The following is a 20,072-nucleotide window of genomic DNA, read 5'->3' as shown; positions in this document are numbered from 1 at the left end:
ACACCCTTATGTTTATCATTTATTATAAAGGATATTACAAAGGACACAGATGAAGAGATGCACAGGGCAGTGTCTGGGGAAAGGGATGAGGAACTTCCATGCCCTGTCTGGGCGTGCCACCCTCCAGGAACCTCCATGTGTTCAGCTCTCAGTAGGCTCCCCAAACCCTGTCTTATTAGGCCTTTTATGGAGACTTCATTGGATAGCCATGATTAACAACCATGTAGAAATGTGATTGGACAGAAAGGGTGTGATCTAACACTAATAGACTCAGAGGGAAACCCAGCAAGTCCTGTCCAGATTCTTCTTGGCCATTCCTTCCTCCAGGGTATGGAGAGGACCTCTTCTCAAATGTGGGCATGGGGTCTTATGACCTACAGTCCAACAAGGTAGGTCACAGAATTTTTTTTTTTTTTTGAGATGGAGTCTCACTCTTGTCTCCCAGGCTGGAGTGCAGTGGTGCAATCTCGGCTCACTGTAACCTCCGCCTCCTGGGTTCAAGTGATTCTCCTGCCTCAGCCTCCCAAGTAGCTGGGACTACAGCTGCCCACCACCATGCCTGGCTCATTTTTGTATTTTTAGTAGGGACGGGGTTTCACCATATTGGCCAGGCTGGTCTTGAACTGCTGACCTTGTGATCTGCCTGCCTCAGCCTCCCAAAGTGCTGGGATTACAGGTGTGAGCCACTGCCCCAGCCAAAGAATTTCTTTATGACCAGTTCCAAGACAGAAAGGTGGGGGAAGATTCCTGCCTTGGGCGAAAAAGCAGCAGGTGAAAGGAGGGCAGGAGAGGATCAGAGAGATTCTGTTTCCTGAGGCTACTTCTGAGGGCTAAAGGCACTTAACATAACAAGAGCTATGGGAGTTATGAGCCTCGAACCATGGATGAAAATCTATATCTATCTATAAAATCACACAGTTTTCCAGTTTCTTGAGTATTATCTTAGAGATATTCTGTACACTTGTGATTTAATGTCCCCAGGAGACTTCTGTATTTTTATTTAAGGACTAGAGAAGACGTGTGTATCTCTGAGATAGAAGGAAAAGAACAAGGGGGGAGACTGAAGAAGTAAATGAAAGAGGAGCTACTAACTGGGCATGATAGCACAGGCCTGTGTAGTGCCAGCTACTTGGGAGGCTAAGACAGGAGGATCGCTTGAGCTTAGCTTGGGCAACAAAGCAAGACCCTGTCTCAATTATTAAAAAAAAGAAGAATAACTGAAGCAAGTCCTTAGAGGAGGTGGGAGAGAGAGAATCAGTGTATTGTGGGCATATGCTATAGCAAGAAGGACTGACTCTATTCAGAGCTAGGAAGGGCAGGTTGATGGCAACAGAGATTTCTGATGCTGTATCCCTTAGGAGGCCCAAGTTCCTCGGCTTTGTGGTAGCAGAAATGTGTGTAGAGAAGACGATGGCTCCAGCAGGATGCAGAAAAGATGTCAAAGAGTCACTGTGGACACTAGGAAATATCACAGAACTGCCAGATCCAAAAATCAATTCACAAAGGTTTATTTTGATGATTTATGAAAGAAACATTGCCATAGCAATTTAAAGCTATTTACAAATTTAAAAATAAATTTACATAAATGTATTCACATCACATTAAACAGTTTTAAAATATTACAGGTAGTGTTGAACACAAAACATAAACTAAGTTTTAAGCCACATAGGTGTTCTGAAAGCATGCTCAACAACCATAACCACTGGAGGATGGTCCACTGGAAAAATATGATTTCAGGAACCAGAAGTAAAGATGATCACCCTAGTCTCAGGTGATGTGGCCTTTAAAAGTCACTTTAACTTTAAACTGCAACCACAAACTTAGATGAAGACAGACTGAACAAACAGTGAGAATTAATTTTTAAAAAAATTCTCGTGTAGCTTAAAAACACAGAACAGGCTGGGCACAGTGGCTCATGCCTGTAGTCTCAACACTTTGTGAGGCCGAGACAGGAGGATCGCTTGAAGCCAGGAGTTCAAAACCAGCCTGGGCAACAAAACGAGATCCCATCTCTACAAGACACAAACAAAACACAGCACATAGAAATTTATACTGTGATCCACGTGAGAGTAGATTTAAACCAGGATGATCTTATTTGTGATTGACTAGGCATTGCACTTTTCTTTCTTTTTTCTTTTTTTTTTTTTTTTTGAGACAGAGTCTTGCTCCATTGCCCAGGCTGGAGTGCAGTGGCACAATCTTGGTTCACTGCAACCTCCATCTCCTGGGTTCAAGAGATTCTCCTGCCTCAGCCTCCTGAGTATCTGGGATTACAGGCGCCCACCACCACACCCAGCTAATTTTTTGTATTTTTAGTAGAGATGGGGTTTCACCATGCTGGCCAGGCTGGTCTTGAACTCTTGATCTCATGATTCGCTCGCCTCAGCCCCCCAAAGTGCTGGGATTACAGGCGTGAGCCACCATGCCCGGCTGCTTCGCACTTTTCTTTTGCAGGTTGCATGCCAGCTGATATTCCTCTGTGCTGGGAAGGGAAAGTTTGAGGATGTATCAAGACCACAGCAGTGGATCTCACTGTTCTTGCCTACTCAGGGCTTTATCTACACATTAATAGCCCCTCAGAGGAAAGGCACCAGCCGAAGAGTCGACACTGGCTCTGGGCTTGGATGCAGCCTCTGATAAACGCTGGGCATTCTGACCCTGAAGCCAGGGAGGGAGTGCTTGGCAGCTGCCTGGGCACACTCCCCTCAGTCCAGTTGCCAGGCCAAATTATACAGTGGATGGCAGCTCCACAGAGATGCCAAAGTTTGATATCTAAGTGTCAGTGAGAGCTGACAATTTTTATGAGGAAAGTGAACAACAGCAGGTGTTTATCAGTACCTGAGAATTATCATCTAGTTTAATTAAGCAAAGGTATTAGGAGGTCTTTTCAGCTCATTCCCTTTAGTATGGCCCTAAAAAATCAACAGAACTCTCCTACTTCATGTTGCCCGACTTGTAGGCAGGTATGTGAACCTAAAGTAGAAGTCCTAGCATATATATTATTCATAATTAAACATGGTTCATTTTATTAATCTGGCAACTAGTGATATTTCATGATTACAGGCCTTAACAATCTAATACAAGTACAATTAAAAAAAGACATAGAATGCTTACAGAATACGGAAGGCACTTTGAGGTTACATGATAAATAAAAATACATTAATAGAGGCAGTATTATTTATTGGTTCCTTCAGTGTCTGTGTCCATGGTGATCATTGAGAGCCCAGTTTTGTACTTCACCTTTGGCGAATAGTGTAAAGAAAATGGCGCCAAAAACGTTAATAGCAGCAGCAATATAGAACACGGTTTGCCATTCTCCAACAGTGTTCTATAAAGAAAGAAAAAAAATGCAAGTGAAATAAAATTTTGTTTGTAGTTCACTTCATTAAAAAGATAGTGTCACAAGACTGTTAAAACAGCCACATTATTCCATAAAAGCCTCATCCTTGAAACAACCCAAATGTCCACCAGCAGTAGGATAGTGGTATATTTGTTCAATGGAATACGATACAGCAAGGAGAATGGGCTACAACATCATAAATACAGCTCACAAACAAAATATGAAGCAAAAGAAGCCAGACAAAAAAGGTACATACTAAATTATTCCATTTATATAAAGCCCAAAGTCAGACCATACTAATCTATGGGGTTAAAAGTTGGGAGAGTGGTTCCTCTTGGTGAGGGTGAAGGAAAAATAGCAGGAAGTGGTACCTGGGGTCTTACTGAGGGAGGTAATACTCTGTTTCTTGATTGGGTGCTGGTTACACAGATGTATTAACTTTGTGGAAATTCATCTAGCTGCACACTTTAGATTTGTGCATTTATTTTTGTTTTTATTTTTGAGACAGAGTCTCACTCTGTCACCCAGGCTGGAGTGCAGTGGCACAATCTCGGCTCACTGCAGCCTCCACTTTCTGGGCTGAGGCAATCCTCCCAACTCAGCCTTCCAAGGAGCTGGGATTAGAGGTGCATGCTACCATGCCTGGCTAATTTTCTTTGTGTATATATATATATATATATTTTTTTTTAGTAGAGATGGGGTTTCGCCATGTTTCCCAGGCTGGTCTTGAACTCCTGGGCTCAAGTGATCTGCTCACCTCAGCCTCCCACAGTGATGGTATTACAGGTGTGAGCCACCACGCCTGGCCTGGATTTGTGCATTTAAAAAAAGTTATACTTCAATAAAAAGTTTACTGAAGATAGATAGATATACTTCAATAAAAAGTGTACTGGCATGTCCCCGAATCATGCCTAACACTAACTAACACTAAGAAAGTCTTATGCCTGTGCACCGTCTCCCAGGTTCTCAGGTGAAAGGTGTCAGGTGGATCAAGTAAATACAGTTAAGATGAACTCAAGTTCAGCTTTGAGGATCTGAGACATCAGAGAGAGGCCTGGCAAGTATAAAAGATCTTGAATGGCATACAAAGCAGGATATAACATGGGATCTGTCAGTAAGACAACTGTTCAGTGTATAACCCTGTGGCATAAAAATACCAGACAGTTATCTAAATTTCTGGGTCATGTGACTACCTTTAACAACCATTTTTTGGATTTTTTCAATTTCAGTCTAACCAGAGTGGTGACTATATTTGCAGCATTAAAAAAAACCACATGGCCAGGCATATGTAATCCCAGCACTTTGGGAGGCCGTGGCAGGCGGATCGTGAGGTCAGGAGATCGAGACCATCCTGGCTAACATGGTGAAACCCCGTCTCTACTAAAAATATAAAAACTTAGCCAGGCGTAGTGGCCGGCGCCTGTAGTCCCAGCTACTCGGGAGGCTGAGGCAGGAGAATGGCATGAACCCAGGAGGCAGAGCTTGCAGTGAGCTGAGATCACTCCACTGCACTCCAGCTTGGGCAACAGAGCAAGGCTCCCTCTCAAAAAAAACAACAACAACAACAACAAAAAAACAAAACTGGCTGGGTGTGGTGGCTCATGCCTGTAATCCCAGCACTTTGGGAGGCCGAGGTTGGTGGATACATTGAGCCCAGGAGTTTGAGACCAGCCTGGGCAAGGTGGTGAAACCCCATCTCTACAAGAAGTAGAAAAATTAGCTGGACATGGTGGTGTACACCTGTAGTCCCAGCTACTTGGGGGGCTGAGGTAGGAAGATCACCTGAGCCTGGGGAGGTTGAGGCTGCAGTGAGCCATGATTGCGCCACTGTACTCTAGCCTGGAGGATGGAGACCCTGTCTCAAAAAACAAAGAAACAAACAAACAAAAAACCCAAACAAACAAGCAGTAGAACTAGCAATGAGGAAGTGAAAGAGAAGGCACTGGGAAGCCAGTATGAGGTCATTTATTTGGGAAAAAAGGAGAAACATGAAGAAACACCCTGTGGTGGTTATACTTGTCTGAGATGAATGCATTTTAGTGAAAAAAAAATCTTAGATACTCATCTTAAATTCTGCTGAGGAATCAGTCAATAATTGCATCTTATACCAGAAAGAAATGTTTGAAACAGCTTCTTAGGATTACTAAGACAAAGCTGCCATGTGTGGTCTCTGGGATAAAATAATACTTCAGTGTTATCTGAAGGCAATGAGTGAACTTAAAATCAATCATTGTACTACAAGTCTCACACAGCTCCTAGTTTGTTTTTTAACAAAAATTCCACCAGTTTTTAGAGAATACTGTTTTGTTTATAACAACATTGAACCTCAGACACACTTTGAATTTTAATTATTGCATTATTTATTTATATGCTGACTCATTCCACAAAGTTTTTGAGGCAGTGCTCAAAGTAAGAAATTACAGGCTGGGCGCGGTGGCTCATGCCTGATATCCTAGCACTTTGGGAGGCTGAGGCGGGTGGATCATTTGAGGTCAGGAGTTCGAGACCAGCCTGGCCAACATGGTGAAACCCCATCTGTACTAAAAATACAAAAATTAGCCAGGTGTGGTGGCACGTGCCTGTAGTCCTAGCTACTTGGGAGGCTGAGGCAGGAGAATCGTTTGAACCCGGGAGGTGGAGGTTGCAGTGAGCTGAGATCACGCCACTGCCCTCCAACTGGGGGACGAGTGAGACTTCATCTCAAAAAAAAAAACAAAACAAAAGAAAGAAATTACAATTGTGAAGGCAAGTGTGTGCTTTTCCTTTTTTAAAATAATATACTTTAGAGTTTTATTTGGCTGGGTGCAGTAGCTCACTCCTGCAATCCCAGCACTTTGGAAGGCCGAGGTGGGCGAATCACCTGAGGTTGAGAGTTCGAAACCAGCCTGACCAACATGGAGAAGCTCCATCTCTATTAAAAATACAAAATTAGCTGGGCATGGTGGTGCATGCCTGTAATCCCAGCCATTCGGGAGGCTGAGGCAGGAAAATTGCTGGAACCCGGGAGGCAGAGGTTGTGGTGAGCCGATATTGTGCCATTGCGCTCCGGCCTGGGCAATAAGAGCGAAACTCTGTCTCAAAAAACAACAACCCAAAAAACACACACACACACGAACAAAAAACAAAAATTAGCAGGGCATGGTGGTGGGTGCCTGTAGTCCCAGCTACTTGGGAGGCTGAGGCAGGAGAATTGCTTGAACTTGGGAGGCAGAGGTTGCAGTGAGCTGAGACTGCACCACTGTACTCCAGACTGGGCAACGGAGTGCGACTCCATCTTGAAAAATAAATAAATAAATAAAATAAGTTTTATTTTATTTATTTTTTTGAGACAGGGTCTCCTGCTCTCACCCAGGCTGGAATGCAGAGGCGTGATCATAGCTCATTGCAGCCTCAAAACCCTGGGCTCATGCATCCATCTGCCTTAGCCTCCTAAGTAGCTGGGACTACATGTGCAAACCACACCCAGCTAAAACAGTGATATCCTTTTAACAGCATTAAACAAATGCTGTAACATATCCCAAATCAAGCGCAGTTCCCACTTGTAAACATACAAGACTTTAATTCAGGAATCCATATTTCCCTAGCAGAAGGGCTGGCATTATCAGTAAGTGAAACGAACACATGGTACTGAGCTGACTTAGGTTCTGGTGTTGCTACCCTGCTCCATGAGGACAAGGTTAAACATTTTGGACATGTCCATATTGAGACACAGAACTTTAGAAAAAGCATTTCTACAACATTCCTCTTTATTAAGTGAGAGGAAATAGTAACAGGGAGGTACCGTGTCACTTAAGGAATTAGAAATGGTAGATGTGGAGAAGAAATAGGAACACTATCTGTGGGGAACACATATATGTCTGAAATCAGTATATTTGGTAATAAAGTCTGTAAGCATGTCCTGAAATTCTTTTTTTTTTTTTGAGATGGAGTCTTGCTCTGTTGCCAGACTGGAGTGCAGTGGTGATGTCGGCTTACTGCAAGCTCCGCCTCCTGGGTTTCCGAGCGATTCTTGTGCCTCAGCCTCCTGAGTAGCTGGGACTACAGACACCTGCCACCACACTGGCTAATTTTTGTATTTTTAGTAGAGACAGGGTTTTACCATGTTGGTGAGGCTGGTATTGAACTCCTGACCTCGTGATCCACCTGCCTCGGCCTCCCAGAGTGCTGGGGTTACAGGGATGAGCCACTGTGCCCGGCCAATATCACAACTTTTAACTACTTATGTGGTTTCAGCTACAATGTCTTCATTTGACTTAGTTCAATTGTTTTGCCTAAAATCCAAAAAGTGTTCTTTGAAAATATACTTTCCCATCCATTAAGGCATTTAGCTTTTTGTTGTTAAAAAGAATTTCATAAGAACATTTAGAATTTGACACTTAATTAAAATACACTGAACTTTGACACAGATGTGCAGCTCCAAAACCTTTCCAGTTTACAAGTAAATTATCTACTTACATCAGGGGTCAGACTTTTAGCAATGACGGGCCCAACCATTCCTGGAATAGTGGCAAATGTATTTGTGATGCCCAGGAGGATACCAGCATACCTGTAGGAACATTTTCATAGAAGTTTATTATTGTGATACACATTTAAACAGCTTCATTCTTTCCTTTTTTTTTTTTTTGAGACAGAGTCTCACTCTGTGGCCCAGGCTTGAGGGCAGTGGCATGATCTCAGCTCACTGCAGCCTCTGCCTCCCAGGTTCAAGCGTGCCTTAGCCTCCTGAGTAGCGGGGACTACAGGCATCCACCATCATGCCAGGCTAGTTTTGTATTTTTAGTAGAGCCGGGGTCTCACCATGTTGGTCAGGCTGGTCTCGAGCTGCTGAGCTCAAGTGATCTGCCTGCCTTGGCCTCCCAAAGTGCTGGGATTATAAGTATGAGCCACAGCGCCTGGCCGCTTCTTTCAATAGACAGCTATTCTGCTCCAGGTTGTGTTCTTGTGAAATTTTATGTCTAAATGACATGTCTTATTGAAATGGGATTTTATATTCAGCTGGTGAAAAACTTGCATTTCAATAGTTAAGTAGCATTTTAACATTACATAGAGGAAGGCCGGGCACGGTGGCTCACGCCTGTAATCCCAGCACTTTGGGAGGCCGAGGCGGGTGGATCATGAGGTCAGGAGGTCGAGACCATCCTGGCTAACATGGTGAAACCGCGTCTCTAACAAAAATACAAAAAAAATTAGCCGGGCGTGATGGCAGGCACCTGTAGTCCCAGCTACTCGGGAGGCTGAGGCAGGAGAATGGCGTGAACCTGGGAGGCGGAGCTTGCAGTGAGCCGAGATCACGCCACTGCACTCCAGCCTGGCCGACAGAGCGAGACTCTGTCTCAAAAAAAAACAAAAAAAAAAACCAAAAAAATTACATAGAGGAACACAGCCATGGAAATAACTCCTTTTATAGTGATATAGGAAAGTTCTGAGATATCATTTTAATACAGAAAGCTTGGCATGTCTAGCTTAAATTTTTTTAAGTTAAAACAAATTTATTTCCTGATTTGAAAATTCAATTGCAATTAATTTTTGAAAATTAATAAGAAAAAAGAAAAAAAAAGGAAGTAAAATTACCTATAATTCTTCCCCATAGAGATGATCAACATTAACATTTTCATAAATATCCTATTTTTTTCTATCTGTATATATTTCTAGTATGTTATTATAGACATGAGATCATATCAGACATACAATTTACTTGTTCCATTAATTACACGTGCTTTTTTTTTTTTGAGACAGAGTCTCTGTCACTCAGGCTGGAGTACAGTGGCGCGATCTCAGCTCAGCAACCTCCACCTCCTGGGTTCAAGTGATTCTTCTGCTTCAGCCTCCCGAGTAGCTGGGACTACACGTGTGTGCCATGTAGGTCAGGCTGGTCTTGAACTCCTGATCTCAGGTGATCCACCTGCCTCGGCCTCCCAAATTGCTGGGATTAGAGGCGTGAGCCACTGCACCCAGCCCGATAATTCATTTTTATAATTGCTGCCTTTTTTGTTTGTTTTTGAGACAGAGTTTTGCTCTTGTTGCCCAGACTGGAGTGCAATGGCGTGATCTCGGCTCACTACAACTTCCACCTCCCCAGTTCAAGTGATTCTCCTTCCTCAGCCTCCTGAGTAGCTAGGATTACAGGCATGCACCACCATACCTGGGTAGTTTTGTATTTTTAGTAGAAACAGGGTTTCACCATGTTGGTTAGGTTGGCCTCGAACTCCTGATATCAGGTGATCCGCCTGCCCTGGCCTCCCATAGTGCTGGGATTACAGGTGTGAGCCACTGCGCCTGGCCTAAAATTGCTGTCTCTTTACTAGGATGTTTGTCCTGCATATATTCATGAATTCTGGACTTCGAAGATTGTATCTCTTAGGTATCATTTCACATAATCTTATACCTCCTGTATTTCCTGTACACTGATAGTTTCTAGACTCTAGATCCTAGGGGGTTCATTAGATTTAGGTTTAATGTTTTTGGTAAAAAAACAAACAAACAAACAAACAAAAAACACTTAAAGGTGAAGGAGGAGTTCAGTTAAAAAAAAGTGCTGCTTAACTAATTCAGTTATATATAAAGATCACAAAGTTTTATGTTCAAAACTTGTGCATACATACAGCACTATAACAAAACCATGAAGTACAGATCTTTTTGGCTTATCCCCTTTAGGGGTGTATCTAAATTAACCAAGCTTGGCAGAGCCTCTCTCTTTTTTTTTTTCTTTTTAAACCATTAACACCTTGGCAGTAAGACGAGTCAACTGCAATGTTGCCAGCCTTTCCAGTGACAGATATTAAGTGCAGACGAATGCCGTGAAATTCTAAATGTCAGCAACAAGAAGCTCATTCAAGTACTTATATTTCACTTGGCCAGGACAGGCCATGAAAGATTGATGACTACTTGGAAGAAAACAAGTTGTATGGACTCAGTCTGGATTCTGTGCTGTTGGAGTACTATTGGAATTAATAGCTGAAAATCTATCTAATTCCCATGAATTCGGGCAACAAAATTACCATAGAGAAATCTCTATTTTGGGGCTGGGTGTGGTGGTGCATGCCTGTAATCCCAGCATTCTGGGAGGCTGAAGTGGGCGAATTGCTTGAGCCCAGGAGTTTGAGACCAGCCTGGGCAACATGGTGAAACCCTCTCTCTACAAAAAATAAAAAAACACACAAAAAATTAGCTGGGTGTGTTGGCTCAGGCTGTAGACCCGCTACTCAGGAGGCTGAGGTGGGAGGATTGCAGGAGGATTGCTTGAGACTGCAGTGAGCCGTGATCTTGCTACTGTATTCCAGCCTGGGTGACAGGGTGTGACTCTGTCTCAAAAAATAATAAATTAATTAATAAAATAAAATCTCTATTTCAGTCTATAGAAGTAAAGGCCTATAAAATCCAAGTACACATTTATATGTTAATAGGAATATTATTTATTGGAAAACCTTGTATCTATTTACTATTTATTGGAAAACCTTATATCAGACATGTTTATAAGGGTTTTATATATCATATTATATCATTTTAATTATAAAATCAACCCCATGAGGATGGATTATCTTCATTTTATTTTTTAAATTTTAAAATTTTGTTAAGTTTTTTAGAGACGGGATTTTGCTATATTGCCCAGGCAGGTCTTGAACTGTTGGGCCTAAATGATCCTCCCACCTTGGCCTTAGAAGTCCTGGGATTACAGGCCACTGCACCCAGCTGGATTATCTTCATTTTATAGATGAAGAAAAACCATAAAATGTCACCCAATTTGTCTGATTCTGAATCAGTACTTAATATTATAATGTTAAAATCTACAATGCTACCTTGTTAAAAAAAACAAAACACAGTAATCACTGAACCCAATCTGTAGGAAAGATCAATTTTCTCATGCTTCATTTTCCACCACAAGCCCTGGTGGTGAACTTGTTTACGGCTTGTTTGTGGTCCTCAAGTGCTCCTGTTTTAACGAGTAGAGTGTTACACTGAATGGGCCCTAAGTTTTTTTTTTTTTTTTTTGAGACGGAGTCTCGCTCTGTCGCCCAGGCTGGAGTGCAGTGGTGCAATCTCGGCTCACTGCAAGCTCCACCTCCCGGGTTCACGCCATTCTCCTGCCTCAGCCTCTCCGAGTAGCTGGGACTACAGGTGCCCGCCACCACGCCCGGCTAATTTTTTTGTATTTTTAGTAGAGATGGGGTTTCACCGTGGTCTCGATCTCCTGACCTCGTGATCCGCCCGCCTCGACCTCCCAAAGTGCTAGGATTACAAGTGTGAGCCACCGCGCCCGGCCTGGCCCTCAGTTGTTACCACAATAAAAAGCAACTATGAAAAACATAAGATATGTAATCCCCAATAAGATATGTAGCCAAGACTCCCGCAACTAGAAATAACTGGTGTGCTTTGAACGAAGAAATTTCAGTTGGAAAAGAAAAAAAAACTTAAAAGCTCATCTGAAGAGCTGAATCAAAATATAAGAAAGTTATCCTTTGAGCTAGAACTGCAAGGTTTAAACACACACACACACACACACACACACACACACTAAGGGAGATAAATAATTTCGACTTTGGGCTGGGCATGGTGGCTCAGGCCTGTAATCCCAGCACTTTGGGAGGCCGAGGCTGGCGGATCACCTGAGGTCGGGAGTTCGAGACCAGCATGACCAACATGGAGAAATTCCATCTCTACTAAAAATACAAAATTAGCAGGGTGTGGTGGCACATGCCCGTAATCCCAGCTACTCGGGAGGCTGAGGCAGGAGAATCACTTGAATCCAAGAGGCAGAGGTTGTGGTGAGCCGAGATTGCACCATTGCACTCCAGCCTGGGCAACAGGAGTGAAACTCCGTCTCAAAAACAAAACAAAACAAAAAACAAATAATAATAATAATTTTGACTTTGATGAGATTTATTTATTTATTATTTATTTTTTTGAGACTGAGTCTTGCTCTGTAGCCCAGGCTGGAGTGCAGTAGCACAATCTCTGCTCACTGCAACCTCCAACTCCTGGGTTCAAGCAATTCTCATGCCTCAGCCTCCTGAGTCACTGGGATTGTAGTCGCCCGCCACCACACCTGGCTAATTTTTGTATTTTTAGTAGAGGTGGGGTTTCATCATGTTGGTGAGGCTGGTTTGGAGCTCCTAACCTCAAACGATCCAACCGCCTCAGCCTCCCAAAGTGCTGGGATTACAGGCCTGAGCCACTTCTCCCAGCCTACTTACATTTGAATAGTTGTGTCTCAGTCAGCTGAGAACAAGTACAGCAGTCCTCATTATCTGAGGCATAAGGGCACTTGCTTACCATCCTCCCAACTGCTACAACTATTTGCTGGCGTTATTTATGTTACTAAAACTGTTTAGCTTCTTATGATATCTAGATAAATATCTTTTTCGGCTTATAAGACAAATAAAATTTCAGGGTTGGACCTGGGTCTTTAAGATGTAGACTTCAACCACCCACCTGATGCTTGAAGCTCAGGCACAGGGTCCCCCTGCTGCCTGTCCAGCATTATACTTCATGACATGACCCACCATCCTCCAGGCCAGCTTAAGCTTATACAGATGCCAGCAGGAATCATGTTACTTTCATGTTTGTGTCTTCAACATCTGGTACAGTGCCTGACACAGTGTTTCTCAAATGACTAGATCCGTGAATGAGCATGCTATTACACTGAAATTTAGTAGTGACAAATTTATCTAATGGTACATCCAATTCATCTTTCTCCACCTTGGCCAAAAGAGTATCTACCATAGGAGACCTGGCTGAAGTCCTGACATATCAAATCTACTATATTTTCTTAATTCTATTAGGCTAAAAGTTATGTTGAGAAGTTAGACTGTTTTGCCATTTTGGCTCTTAGTGACCCAGTGGTGGCTCTTTAGTGGTCAGCATTTTCCTTTCTGAAAGCACACCAATCATCACTTTAATATTTTACTTGGATTGATCTGTGACTCTGGTCACCACACCTGACTCAAAGTTAGCCAGAAAATAATTACATTTATTGCATCATATTCAAATACCTTTATTGCATTATGAGCAAAGTATTCTGTGTGTGTTCTATTTAATCTTCACGATGATCTTATAAGGTAGGTACCATGGATATTTGGTTTTCTTTTTCTTCAGCATCTATTTTCATCTTTTGACAATAGCACTATTTTTTTTTTTTTTTTTTTTTTGAGATGGAGTTTCACTCTTGTCACCCGGGCTAGAGTGCAATGGCTCACTGCAACCTCCACCTCCCAGGTTCAAGTGATTTTCTGCCTCATTCTTCCAAGTAGCTGGGATTACGGGTCCTACCACCCCACCTGGCTCATTTTATATTTTTAGTAGAGACAGTTTCACCATGTTGGCCAGGCTGGTCTTGAACTCCTGACCTCAGGTGATCTGCCCACCTTGGTCTCCCAAAGTGCTAGGATTACAGGCATGAGCCATTACACCCGGCCGACCATAGCTCCAATTTTTATGTGATGATCCAATTTTCTTTCATTGCTAGTTCAAGAGAGCAGGGTTGGGGGCCCTATCAGATTCCAGAGATTCTGACAAGACTTCAGGAACCTGATAAATCCTAAGCTACCTTTTAGATTTATTAAATGGAGTGGGTGACTTACCAAACCTTCTGGCTGGATGGCTGCTGAACCAATTTTATGTTCCTTATAATTTTTTTTTTTTTTTTTTTTGAGATGGAGTCTCACTTTGTCGCCCAGGCTGGAGCACAGTGGCGCAATCTCGGCTCACAGCAACCTCTGCCTCCCGGGTTCAAGTGATTCTCCTGCCTCAGCCTCCTGAGAAGCTGGGACTACAGGTGTGTGCCATCACACCCTGCTAATTTTTGTATTTTTAGTAGAGATGGGGTTTCACCATGTTGGCCAGGCTGATCTTGAACTCCTGACCTCAGGTGATCCACCTGCCTCAGCCTCCCAAAGTGTTGGGATTACAGGCATGAGCTACCGTGCCTGGCTCAAAATGACTCATGTTTATTCACATCTTCATGTCTTATAGTGGATGTTACTGATGGATTCCTCAGCGTCCATTCCCACTCCCCACCCCCGTCTGTGTAGCAATAATGATGTCTGAGGGGCACTGACCCTTTGACTTCTAACTTTTGGGGTAGGTGCTGATTGTCCTAAAGTCACATGATATTCTCTTGGCCATTGGGGTTGGTTCATTTGACTCAGTTTGGGTCAACCAAAATGAAGCCCAGGACTTATTTCCATGGTTGAGAGAGGAAAAGATCCTTTTCTTTCTGCTTGATGTGAATGAAGAAGCATGTAGTCCTGATTGTTGCTGGCAATCATTTCATTGTGTGATTTTTATAAGCAGACTCAGTCTTAGGACAAAACTACTACTGTAAAAGACAGAGAGTGAGAAAGAAACAATCTGTGGTGATATTAGTAGGCAGCTGGATATCAACTCTTGCCTGAAGCCTATTATCTCTGGATACAATTAAGTGAATCAATAGATTATGCTGTTTAGCCCAGTTTAAATTAGAATTTCTATACTTCAACTAAAAACATCCTAAGCGATAACATAGCCTAGAACTATTTCTTGCCAAAACTCTCAATTCCCATATCCCTTTGACTATTCGTCAACCCTAGGCTTGACAAAACCTCAAGTCTTAGCCAGGTGCTGTGGCTCACGCCTGTAATCCTAGCACTTCAGGGGGCTGAGGCGGGAAGATCACTCGAGGCCAGGAGACTGAGACTATCCTGGGCAAGACAGGGAGACCCCATCTCTACAAAATATTTTTTGAAAAATTAACCAGGCATGGCGATGTGTGCCTGCAGTCCCAGCGACTCAGGAGGCTGAGCAGGAAGGATTACTTGATCCCAGGAGTTCAAGGCTACAGTGAACTACAATGGCGTCACTGCACTCTAGCCTGGGTGACAGAGTGCAGCTTATCTTAGAGTATTTATTGAAGGGATAGGAGACTGAGGATTCATAGAAATCAGAAGATTCTGTAGCAGTCCAGGTGTGAAGATTTTGAGGTAGTGAAAAGAGGGTAAGAGTCCATCTGTCTTTTCTCCAAAATAAATTCATATCTATTATTTTTACAAATAAAGTGTATTAAAACTTTTGGGTTAAAATATTTACATAGCTCCCTTATTTACCTTGTCAACTGGCACAAAATGGTTTTAGAAGTATGTGGCTCAAAGAATGTTTCCAGAGAGGTAGCTATAGAAAGAATTTTGGGCTTAAAAGTAAAAATTTTAGGTTCAAGTTTTGGCTCTATCATTTATTATATTAGCTGTGTGCTGTAAGATAAATCGCTTAACTTCTCTTAAGTTTCTTTAGCATTCAAATAGGGCAAAAATACTTCAAAGGAATACTTTAAGGATAAAATGGATAGTGCTTATGAAAGTGATGTGTAAACTATCAAGTGCTACACAAATATATTTGCACATGGGTAATATAGTCAGACAAATCAATTGGTCTACTCTTTGACATTCATTCATCTGACAAAACGCCTACTACATGCCAAGTGCCATGGAGAGCCCTGAGGACAATAAAGAAGTTTCTGCCTTCACAGAGTTCCTAGTCTAGCTGGGTGAACAGACACAGTTATAATGAGTTATTGCAATGTTCTAATGAGAGTACTGTGGACAGAGGTGATGATAGTTAAAAGTTTAAATTTAAAAACTACTTCCTGCTTTAATTATTGTGTAAATTAAAATCTTGTTAACAATTTAAAGTCATTCCTATAGTAGTCAAATCCATAGAGGCGGAAAGTAGAATGTTGGTTGCCAGGGCCTGGGAGGAAGGAGAAATGGGAGATGGTGTTTAATGGGTACAGTTTCTATTGAGAAGATGAAATTGTTCTAGAGATTGTTGGTGATGCTAGTTATGAAACAATGTGAATACTTAATGCCACAGAACTGCATACTTAAAAATGGTAAGTTTTATATCATATCTATTTTATCAGGTTTTTTTTTTTTAGATGGAGTCTCACTCTTGTTGCCCAGGCTGAAGTGCAATGACGCGATCTCAGCTCACTGAACCTCTGCCTCCTGGGTTCAAGCAATTCTCCTGCCTCAGCCTCCTGGTAGCTGGGATTACAGGTGCCCGCCATCATGCCTGGCTAATTTTTGTATTTTTAGTAGAGATAGGGCTTCGCCATATTGGCCAGGCTGGTCTCAAACTCCTGACCTCAGGTTATCCGCCTGCCTTGGCCTCCCAAAGTGCTGGGATTACAGGCATGAGTCACCGCCTCTGGCTTTTTATCAGGATTTTTAAAAATATCATTTAAAGTCAATCACAGCAAATCTTTATATTAGTACTCACGAAGGAGCAATATCCAGATGGTTGATGCTAAATCCAGAAGAGCAAAAGCCTCCCAGTGTTGTTGATATAGTTAGGAAAGCAACGGCCAAAGAATAATCACAACCAATGAAGCCAGCAGCTACCAGGAATACTGCAGGTCCAATCATTCCTGGAGTTAAAAAGTTATAAAAGGGAAAAAAAACCCAGCATTAATATTTGCTCTAGCTTAATATGGTATAAATCTGAAATTTGAAATTGCTGCCACCTACTGTAGAAACACTATATTGCCTGGAAGACTAACAAATTTCATGAGAAAAAAAAAAAAAAAAACTGCTGGAAAACATGGGCATAATACAACCAATACACTATAAAAGGAAAATCTCATTATGCAATGTTATTAAATCTACATGTGGCCAAAACTCAGCTAAAATTCCATGGTGTTAGAGAAGAAAGAGACAAGAACAACTTAAAAATATGTTTCTAGAGAGAAGCAATAGCTGACACAGAATGTGATTTAAAATACATATAACCAAAGGAGATAAACTGAATAATAAACTCTGTTGGATGAGGTTAGAATAATACTCCATCTTGCCCGGATGTAGCAGCTCACACCTGTAATACCAGCACTTTAGGAGGCTGAGGCGGGAGAATCACTTGAGGCCAGGAGTTTGAGGCCAGACTGGGCAACACAGCAAGACCCTGTCTCTACGAAATATTAAAAACAAAATTCGCCAGGCATGGTAGTGCACACCTGTAGTCCTGGCTGCTCAGGAGGCTGAGGCGGGAGGATTGCTTGAGCCCAGAAGTTCAAGGTTACAGTGAGCTATGATGGCACCACTGCACTCCAGCCTGGGTTGTCAGAGGGAGACGTTGTCTCTTAGAAAGATTTTTAAAAATCTCTGTCTTCATTCTCTCTCTCTGTCTCTCTTTTTTTTTGAGCTGGAGTCTCGCTCTGTCACCCAGGCTGGAGTGCAGTGGCGTGATCTGGGCTCACTGCCACCTCCGCCTCCCAGGTTCAAGTGATTCTCCTGCCTCAGCCTCCTGAATAGCTGGAATTACAGGCCTGGGCCACCACACTCAGCTAATTTTTGTATTTTTAGTAGAGATGGGGTTTTGCCATGTTGGCCAGGCTGTTCTCGAACTCCTGACCTCAAGTGATCCACCCACCTTGCCTCCCAAAGTGCTGGGATTACAGGTGTAAGCCACCACGCCCAGCCTTGGTTTTTTTTTTTTTCTGCTCCACATAATCTGCAGGAATCCTCCCTAGTATTAACAACTGATAAGAATACACATTGGTTATTACAGGCAGTTAAGCGTAAAATATGAGAAGGGACTTAATGAGTGGGCTGTCAGTTTTTCTATGTCTACAGCGGTGCTATCCAATAGCTCTCTGTGGTGATGGAAATGCTGTATTTGTATATACTGCAACTGAGGAACTTTAAAAAAAATTTCAATTACATTTATTTACTTATTTATTTCTTTTCTTTTTTTTTTGAGACAGGGTCTCACTGTCATCAAGGTGGAGTGCAGTGGTGCGATCATGGCTCACTGCAGCCTTGACTTCCCAGGCTCAAGTGATCCTCTGCTCACTTGATCCTCTGCCTTGGCTTCCTGAGTAGCTGGGACTACGGGTGCACACCACCATGTCTGATTTAATTTAATTTCATTACTTTTATTTATTTATTTTGAAATAGGGCCTCATTCTGTTACCTAGGCTGCAGTGCAGTGGCACAATCTGAGCTCACTGCAACCTCTGGCTCCCAGGTGTAAGCAAGTCTTGTGCCTCAGCCTCCTGAGTAGCTGGGATTACAGGCATGTGTCACCATGCCTGGCTAATTTTTTTTTTTTCACACTTTTTGTCCAGACTGGAGTGCAGTGGCGTAATCTTGGCTCACTGCAACCTCCGCCTCCCAGGTTCAAGCAATTCTCCTGCCTCAGCCTCCCAAATAGCTGGGACAGCCACACACCACCATGCCAAGCTAATTTTTGTATTAGAGATGGGGTTTCACCATGTTGGCCAGCCTGGTTTTGAGCTCCTGACCTCAAGTATCTGCCCGCCTCCGCCTCTGCCTCCCAAAGTGCTGGGATTACAGGCAAGAGCCACCGAGCCCAGCCAGGGTCTTTCCATAATGTAATTACTCAAGTATAGCCACTGAGACTTCCAGGGTCTCTACTGGAGACCTTTAAAAAGTTAAATGATTGTCTTAGATAGTTTTATTTTTATGTACTTCTCTTCTAACTATTTTTAGAGACAGGGTATTGCTCTGCTGCCTAGGTTGGAGTGCAGTGTTGTGATCATAGCTCTCTGCAGCCTCAACAACTAGGCTCAAAGATTTTCTCACCTTAGCCTCTGGAGTAGCTGGGACTACAGATACATACCATCATGCCCAACTGATTAGATAGTTTTAAAAGTTACCTTTCTAGGCCGGGCACAGTGGCTCATGCCTGTAATTCCAGCACTTTGAAAGGCTGAGGTGGAAGGATCGCTTGAGCCCAGGAATTTGTGACTAACCTGAGCAACATGGTAAAACCATGTCTCTACAAAAAATCAAAAATAATTAGCCGGGTGCTGTGGCGTGACCTGTAGTCCCAGCTGCTCAGGAGACTGAGGTGGGAGAATTGCTTGAGTTTAGGAGGTTAAGGCTGCAGTGAACCATGGTTGCCCATCCTGGCCAATGGAGCAAGACCCTGTCTCAAAAAAAAAAAAATTACTTTTTTGAAAGCAGAGTCTGAAACACATGATTATTTATGGTTTGAGTTCTTTGATTTATAGCTCCTTATCTGACATAATAATGCTAGTAAATATTTTTGGATTGAAACTGAAAATGCATTCACTTAGAAAAGGGATGGAGGCTTAAAAATACTTTGATTACATCTTGTCTAAAGTTGATATAAAAATCTTCATTGCAAAGTCTGAGCTGAAAGCACAGTGATATATAAAATTGTGAGGGGTGATGTTTGGCGCAGCAAGCCATTTTAAAAATAATTATAAGCCATGGTGGAGATAAATCTTTTATAAATCTTTTTTTTTTTTGAGACAGGATCTCACTCTGTTGCCCAGGCTGGAGTGCAGTGGCGCGATCTCAGCTCACTGCAACCTCTGCCTCCTGGGTTCAAGCAATTCTCCTGCTTCAGCCTCCCAAGTAGCTGGGATTACAGGCACTTGCCACCACGCCCAGCTGATTTTTGTATTTTTAGTAGACAGGATTTCACCATGTTGGTCAGGCTGGTCTCGAACTCCTGACCTTGTGATCCTCAGCCTCCCAAAGTGCTAGGATTACAGGCATAAGCCACCACGCCCAGTGAATATTACAAATCCTAATCCTCAAAATGTACGATTCAAAAAGAAAAATATTGTAAAGAAATGCACTTAAATGCATCACAGTGTTTTGTTATGTGAACAAAATAAATGACTAATATTATCATTTTTATTTTGTCTTGAACTGTTGTGATATTGTGATTTTAAAAAATATGGCTGGGGGCTGGGTGTGGTGGCTCACACCTG

The 20,072-nt window shown here is 42.6% G+C and overlaps 1 protein-coding gene across 2 annotated transcripts in view; it reads right to left on the bottom strand.

Annotated features, from left to right (window-relative positions):
• Positions 1–1,483: 1,483 nt before the first annotated feature.
• Positions 1,484–20,072, bottom strand: part of SLC17A5 (solute carrier family 17 member 5) — a 58,991-nt gene continuing 40,402 nt past the window's right edge. The window contains exons 9-11 of one of the 2 annotated variants that reach the window (XM_030809324.1): positions 16,589–16,736; positions 7,796–7,886; positions 1,484–3,328 (exon numbers count right to left, since the gene is read on the bottom strand). In XM_030809324.1, the coding sequence (XP_030665184.1) occupies positions 3,191–3,328; positions 7,796–7,886; positions 16,589–16,736 (377 nt within the window). In that variant the 3' untranslated portion in view covers positions 1,484–3,190. The remainder of the gene's footprint in view (positions 3,329–7,795; positions 7,887–16,588; positions 16,737–20,072) is intronic. The other variant, XM_030809323.1, reaches the window with a different exon arrangement.

The sequence above is a fragment of the Nomascus leucogenys genome, chromosome 3 (genome assembly GCF_006542625.1).
Source record: "Nomascus leucogenys isolate Asia chromosome 3, Asia_NLE_v1, whole genome shotgun sequence".
Taxonomy (NCBI): Eukaryota; Metazoa; Chordata; class Mammalia; order Primates; family Hylobatidae; genus Nomascus; species Nomascus leucogenys.
This window is presented reverse-complemented; position numbering and strand designations above follow the sequence as displayed.